This window comes from Egretta garzetta, unplaced genomic scaffold (assembly GCF_000687185.1).
Source record: "Egretta garzetta isolate BGI_Z169 unplaced genomic scaffold, ASM68718v1 scaffold105, whole genome shotgun sequence".
NCBI classification, from domain to species: domain Eukaryota; kingdom Metazoa; phylum Chordata; class Aves; order Pelecaniformes; family Ardeidae; genus Egretta; species Egretta garzetta.
In genome coordinates this window covers 1,242,964-1,250,089 of record NW_009259598.1, presented here as the reverse complement: position 1 = coordinate 1,250,089, position 7,126 = coordinate 1,242,964, and the positions used below count along the sequence as shown (strand labels likewise).

Here is a 7,126-nt window from a genome sequence, read left to right as displayed (position 1 = left end):
AAGAGATCCTGCCTTGAGGAAATTAATTTCTAGGAGAATTCATCACTTGGGGAACTTAACAGCAAGCTAGAGCTGGATATTTTAAGTATCTCCTGGCAGCAGGTACCCGGGGGGCATGAAATTACCCTCTGCCTTATTGTATTAAATTGGCTCTCGAGGACAATGCGAGGCACGCATAGTGCCAGCGGTGGCTTCTAGCTGCGAGGACAATTTTCGGCTGTTTAGGCGTGCAGCAGGGCTGGCTGTTGCCTGGGAAAGGAACTTTCCCTGCGGAGCTATTGTTCGAGGCTGAGGTCCTCCAGGAAGCAGCTGGATGGATATTGATTGTTATGATCTTCCAGATCCTTGGCCCCAGGCGCCGCGCTTATCCCCGGCTTCCCACATCCACTGCATCCTCCTTCCCGGGGCGTTAATGCCTTAAACGCATCGGTGAGCGGAGCCTCTGCCCGCTCCAGGGGTGTAAAGGGGTGGGTTTGCACCCATTTGGCACCCCAGGGAGGGGGAGCAGAGAGAAGTGGCTCGCGTGGGTAAACGGAGCGGTGGCATTGCGGCGTGCAGGGCACCCCGTGCCCATGCAAGATGCCCTCCACTGGGGTCGGAGGAGCATTTGGGCTGCTAGAGAGAGGTTTTAGCCCAGCTCAAGTAGGTAGGGCTGGAAGAACTGATGATGCCCTGCGATGCCTGGGCTCCCGCGGTCCTGCCATGGCACGGCTGGGAGCTGTGCTCTGCTCTGGACCAGGTACAGGGGGAATCCCATCCCCTTTGCAGGATGGGGAGCCGTAGGCTTGTAGGAGAGCCACATCCCGAGATTCTCCCCACCATGTCTTGGTGCAGGGGGACGTGGTGAGGCTCTTCCATGCTGAGCAGGAGAAGTTTCTCACCTGCGACGAGTACAAGGGCAAGCTGCACGTCTTCCTCCGCACCACCCTGAGGCAGTCGGCCACCTCGGCCACCAGCTCCAACGCCCTGTGGGAGGTGGAGGTGAGCGGGGAGGGGGTGGAGCGCGTGTCCGTGGGTTTTTGGGGTACCTCTGGGGGCAGTGGGGCTAGAGGCAATGGTTATTTCTGTACATTTCCACCCCTGGTAGCCTGACTTACCTGGTGAAAGCCAGTGCAAGGCTCGAGCTCCATGAGGGCACTGGGAACCACGGCTGCTGGTGGACGGGCACCAGTGTCTGAGCTCTGCACCCCGAGTATATTTACTCATGGCTGCCTTTGAGATAGGACGTTTGCCGGGTTCAGCGGAGGCTCGGAAGCAGGAACAGCCTCCTGGTTCCCCGCAGCCCCACATGCCACTGGCTGAGCTTTCCTCTGCTTCTCCCAGGTGGTCCACCATGACCCGTGCCGAGGGGGAGCCGGGCACTGGAATGGCTTGTACCGCTTCAAGCACCTCGCCACAGGCAACTACCTGGCCGCGGAGGTAAGGGGGCGAGCAGAGGGACGCAGGCCCTACCCTCCAGAGGCTGGTACCATCCCTTGCAAAGGTGGTGGCCACCAGCCCTTAGGCAGAGTGGCCATGCCCAGGATTGCCTCTGGCCCTGCTCCAGTTTGCTTTTGGAGCCGGCCTGTCCTGGGCTCTTCCTTGCTCGAGGGGGGCATTGGCACTGGGGCTGTGAGCACCATCGTTGTTTGCAGGGCTAGGCTTTCCCCCCCTTAAATCCCCCACCCCACGGTGCAGGGGTTCGCTTGTCAAAATTGCTGTTCCTGGCTCCTTCCTTTTCTGGCCCGGGGCGCAGGAGGGGGTGGCCAGGGTTTTCCTCTATTTGCTCGCCAAGCGGCTGTACCAGCACAACCTCCTGGTAAGACGGAAGCAGAGATAATTCAGCCTGCTGCATTTAACTCTTGCTGATCAGGTTTTGCCCATCCTCATCCTCTGGTCCACAGCAGCATCCAGGGCTGTCCTTGCCTGGGGAGGGTGTAGGCAAAATCCGGGCTTGGAAACATTATTTGCCAAATTTTTTTTCCTCCCATTTAAGGCCAGCTCAAGGCCTCCTGACAGAGGCACGAAGAGGTTTCAGCACTTAGATGATGTGGTTTCTATGACACAGATGAGCATCTGGGACCAAGGGAAGGACAGTGTTACACCCTGCTGCCAGGGGAGCAGGGACGTACCGGGGGGGATCTTGGTGCACCATGTGCCAAAGGTGCTCCCTAGCTGGAGAAGACGACCAAAGGCAGCCTGCAGGGCCCCTTCCACCACTGGCAGGATGGAAAATAGCAAATACTGGGGCTCTGAAATGGCTGCTTTAAACCAAAAGGCTCTCAGGTGACATCTTCTGCAGAGGAAAGAAGATCAGAGAACGATCCCCATCCCAGGCTGGTGCTGCCCGGCTTGTGTTGCTCACTGAGACCTCAGCCTGGGGTCTCAAGGGATTTACAGCAAGAGCTCGTCTTGCTGCAACGCCAAGCCCCGGGTCTGCTCGCCAGGGCTCACCCCGTCCCCCTCCTCGGGGTGCACTGGGTACGGGTCACGTCCTCCAGCCCCATCTGGGCAGGTTTCCTCTCTCTGCGATATGATGGAGGAAGGCAGGAATAGAGATGACACCCTGTGCCCAGGGTATTGGAGGGACCGAGGGGGAGGACTGATAGCTGTCTTTCATCTCCCTCTTTAACTTTTCAGGAAAACCCAAGTTATAAAGGAGACGTGGCTGAGCCCAAAGCAGCACCCACGGTGAGCTGTGTGCAGCCTCGCTAGCAGAAATGCTGCTGCCGCTGCCTGAAATCACGCCTCCGCCTGAAAGCAGGGAAATGCCCCGAAACAGAGCCTGCTGCGGGGACGGTGCCCGCCCCGTGCCACTGGGTCCCGCTCGGTGCCGAGGCTGCGGCCGGAGGCTCTCCCGCTGCCCAGCAGAGCATCCCCGCGCCCTGCACCCTAGAGTAGCATCCCTATGTCCCGCTTGCGAGAGGACCCTGCCGAAATCTGTTGGAGGGGTCCCAGTGCATGTTGGATCCCCAGGCCACGGGGAAGTGCTGGTAGAAGAGAGATTTGGACTTTCAAGGGTTTTTTTTTTTCCTCTTTGCTGTTGGTGAGATTTGGAGAAGGGGTGGCCTCGTAGCTCGGGTGCATCATGCCGCGCTTGTGCTCTTGCAGCTCCTCATGTGTCTCCGTGCTGCGAGGCTCAGCCCGGTGTCCGAGCAAAAGCTTCTGCTCTCGGCGCAGCCGCTGCGTGTCTCCTCCGATGCCGTGTGCGCAGGGAGGCTGGGCTCGGCGGGGCAGCCTCCCCACGCCGGTCTCAAAGCCACTTTCCCCGGTGCAGGGGGGCAGCAGCCGCGCCAGCCGCAGGAACACGGGGGAGAAGATCAAATACCGGCTGGTGGCCGTGCCCCACGGCAATGACATCGCCTCCCTCTTCGAGCTGGACCCTACCACGCTGCAGAAGACGGACGGGGGGGGGCGGTGGTTGCTGGTGCATCCGTGTGGGGATCGCTCCCCAGGATGCTGTGCTGTTTGCAGGAACTCCTACGTGAGGCTGCGCCACCTCTGCACCAACACCTGGATCCAGAGCACCAACGTGCCCATTGACATCGATGAGGAGAGGCCCATTCGCCTCATGGTACGGCCCCGCTCCCTCCTCCTGCGCGTGGATTTATCCCCTGCGCTCCAATAGCTCTTAGCATGCTCCTTCCCAGGGACTGAAATTCCCTGGTGATACAAGAGGGTGACTGGACACCAGCCCAGAGCCCATCCCAGTAACCTAGAGCCCACCCCAGTCATTCCGATGGGGACAAACTGGGTCACTGACATCGCCCGGGTTGATGGCACATGGTGGGGACGTGCTTGGCGTTGCCCTGTCTGTGTGATGGTGCTTCCCCGTTGCTTCCCAGCTGGGCACGTGCCCCACCAAAGAAGACAAAGAAGCTTTTGCCATCGTCTCCGTGCCCGTGTCTGAGATCCGGGACCTGGACTTTGCTAACGACGCAAGCTCGATGCTGGCCAGTGTGGTGGAGAAGATGAATGAAGGTTTTCTCAGCCAGAATGACCGGAGGTAAGAACTCATTTCCCCTGGGAGATGGGGCTGTGCTGGGCTCCTCCAAGGGCTCTCCAGTATCACTGCAGGATGGGGCCCCTGCCTGGATCTTGGTGCCAGCACTGTCTTGCTTTCCTGCCCACAACCCAAATCCGCGCCGGCTTCTCCCAGGAGCCTAGCGAGGAAACCAGATAACGCCGCAGCCCCGCTCTGGCCCCTCCTTTGCTGCTAGAAAAATATCCGAGGGGCTGAGAGATGGCCCCACGATAGGGGCAGCCCTTTTAGTCACGGTATTATTTTGAGGTGGGTGGGTTCTTGGTGCTTCCTGAGCAAACACAGGTCCCCCGTGGGACAGAGCGAGCTGCCAGCCTCCCCCGTGCGGGTCCCGCGAAGGTGACTGAGGGGGCAGAGGTGTTAAATGCAAAATTCCTGGCACGAATCACGAGCAAAGGTCCCTGGCATTTACCCTGGCACGTATAGTTTCCTTAGGAGCCATAGGGGCTGTAAAACCTCTTGCTTCAGAACAGCCGTTGACCTCTAGCAGGGAGGGGAGGATCAGCCAGCGGCTTCCCTGGCAGTGTTTTGAGCCTTGAACGTGGGCGCTTTGCTCCTTCAAAACACCAGCATCGTTGCAGAGACCCAGGCCTGGGTGGGCTGTGTGGGGTGGGCGAGCAGCCCCCCCCAGCCGGAGAGTCCCACCACTCCACTTGAACCGTGCCCCTTTTGCAGGTTTGTGATCCAGCTGCTGGAGGACTTGGTGTTTTTTGTCAGCGACGTCCCCAACAATGGCCAGAACGTGCTGGACATCGTGGTGACCAAGCCCAACCGGGAGCGGCAGAAGCTGATGCGGGAGCAGAACATCCTGAAGCAGGTGAGTGGCCCTGGGGCCCAGCAAGGCTGAGGTCCTGTGGAGATGTCCTGTGCTGCCCAGGGCCCTGCTGGAGTCCAGGGGTCTGGAAACCCCCATGGAGGAGGTGCAGGTGATCTCCAGCTCGTCCCCCAGTGGTGCACCAAGCCCTCCTGGCAAGCATGGCTGGTGCCCAGCCATGCATGGGGGTGATGGTGTGGAGGGGGACACAGCACTTACCATCTCTGCTTTTGGGCAGATCTTTGGGATCCTGAAAGCCCCCTTCAAGGACAAGGGCGGGGAAGGGCCCTTGGTGCGGCTGGAAGAGCTGTCGGACCAGAAAAACGCTCCCTACCAGTACATGTTTCGGCTGTGCTACCGTGTGCTCCGGCACTCCCAGGAGGACTATCGCAAGAACCAGGTGCATGGGGGGGTGGCGGGGAGAGCCCCCATCCCGCCACGTTTTTAAGCCCTGGTTGGGGGGGGGGGCTGCTGAGGTCTCGGTGGGGCAGGGGGCACTGCCAGACCCCGACATGCAGCCCCGCATGCTCACCACCTCTCTGCCCGCTCCAGGAGCACATTGCCAAGCAGTTCGGCATGATGCAGTCTCAGATCGGCTACGACATCCTGGCCGAGGACACCATCACGGCCCTGCTGCACAACAACCGCAAGCTGCTGGAGAAGCACATCACGAAGACCGAGGTGGAGACCTTTGTCAGCCTGGTGCGCAAGAACCGTGAGCCACGGTGCGTGTCCGGAAAGGTCCCCGTCCCAAAGGGCTTTGCGCTGCGTGATGGGTGGGATGTGCCTCGATCAGAGGTGGAAGGAGCCCCTGGGGACCCCCCCTTTCACAGCCAGCTGTCTCTGCTCTGTAGGTTTTTGGATTACCTCTCAGACCTGTGCGTGTCCAACCACATTGCCATCCCCGTCACCCAGGAGCTGATCTGCAAGTGTGTGCTGGACCCGAAGAACAGCGACATCCTCATCAAAACTGAGTGAGTAGGGGAGAGGTTTTCCATGAGGAGGAGGGTTTAGTGCCTGGCCCTGCCTTCCACCAGCTCCCGCCATGCCCTGGTAAAAGCCCTGTCACCCCTTGAGGTGCAGCCGCTCCCTGTCCATGGGAGCATCTCCAGTTTTACGCCTTTTCTGCCCTAGGTTGAGGCCCGTGAAGGAGATGTCCCAGACCCACGAGTACCTGAGCATCGAGTACTCAGAGGAGGAGGTCTGGCTTACCTGGACGGACAAGAACAACGACCACCACGAGAAAAGCATCCGGCAGCTGGCGCAGGAGGCCCGGGCTGGCAATGCCCATGACGAGAACGTCCTCAGCTACTACAGGTGATGATCCCACGGCATCTTCTCCCCAGGTGAGGACATAAGGGTTGCACAAACTCACTCCCTCTTCCCCCTCGTCCCTGGGCAGGTACCAGCTGAAGCTCTTTGCCCGCATGTGCCTGGATCGCCAGTACTTGGCCATCAAGGAGATCTCCCAGCAGCTGGGCGTGGACCTGATCTTCCTCTGCATGGCAGATGAGATGCTGCCCTTTGATCTCCGGGCATCCTTCTGCCACCTCATGCTACACGTGCACGTGGACAGGGACCCCCAGGAACTGGTGATGCCTGTGAAGTTTGCACGGCTCTGGACCGAGATCCCCACGGCCATCACAATCAAAGAGTGAGACACGCTGGGGCTCGCAGAGGCTTCGAGGGGCAGGGCAGGAGGTGGGATGGAAGATGCCATCCCATGTAGGGACTTGGCTTTAGCAGGGACTGGGAGGGTGGCATTTGAATTTGGCAGGTCTCAGCCTTCAGAAGGCAGTGGCCTTCATCACAGTCACGAGCGTGACTTCTGGCCATGGTGGCTCAGCAGCTGCCTGGACACTGCTGCCTCCAGGCTGGGTGCGAGTAGACTCACTGCCCTTCAGCTCACCCCCGCCATCTCCCCTCGCAGCTATGACTCCAACCTCAACGTCTCGCGCGATGACAAGAAGAACAAGTTTGCGAGCACCATGGAGTTCGTGGAAGACTACCTCAACAACGTGGTGAGCGAGGCAGTGCCCTTCGCCAATGAGGAGAAGAACAAGCTCACCTTTGAGGTGCGAGACTGCCCATGTCCCTGGCGCGTTTGGCTACAGCTGCCTCTGGAGCGAGGGTGGCCGCGCCGGCATCCCTCTCCTGTTCATCCTGCTCAGCCCCCCCAAGCCCGGCGAGGTCTGGAGTTGCCTTGTCCTTCCCCAGGTTGTCAGCCTTGCCCACAACCTCATCTACTTCGGCTTCTACAGCTTCAGTGAGCTGCTGCGCCTGACGCGGAC

General features: G+C 59.8%; 1 protein-coding gene and 1 long non-coding RNA gene across 2 annotated transcripts in view; one reads left to right on the top strand and one right to left on the bottom strand.

Moving 5' to 3' along the window:
* The window catches only part of ITPR3 (inositol 1,4,5-trisphosphate receptor type 3), a 47,217-nt gene that overhangs the window by 18,782 nt on the left and 21,309 nt on the right, over positions 1-7,126 (top strand). Inside the window, 12 exon segments of the mRNA XM_009638257.2 lie at positions 835-981; positions 1,324-1,419; positions 2,620-2,670; positions 3,257-3,553; positions 3,825-3,985; positions 4,697-4,838; positions 5,074-5,235; positions 5,388-5,560; positions 5,690-5,809; positions 5,970-6,152; positions 6,238-6,489; positions 6,766-6,910. Of these exon segments, the coding sequence (XP_009636552.1) occupies positions 835-981; positions 1,324-1,419; positions 2,620-2,670; positions 3,257-3,553; positions 3,825-3,985; positions 4,697-4,838; positions 5,074-5,235; positions 5,388-5,560; positions 5,690-5,809; positions 5,970-6,152; positions 6,238-6,489; positions 6,766-6,910 (1,929 nt within the window).
* LOC118452228 overlaps positions 1-7,126 on the bottom strand; it is a 16,208-nt gene that overhangs the window by 2,148 nt on the left and 6,934 nt on the right. The gene's annotated exons all lie outside the window — the stretch shown is intronic.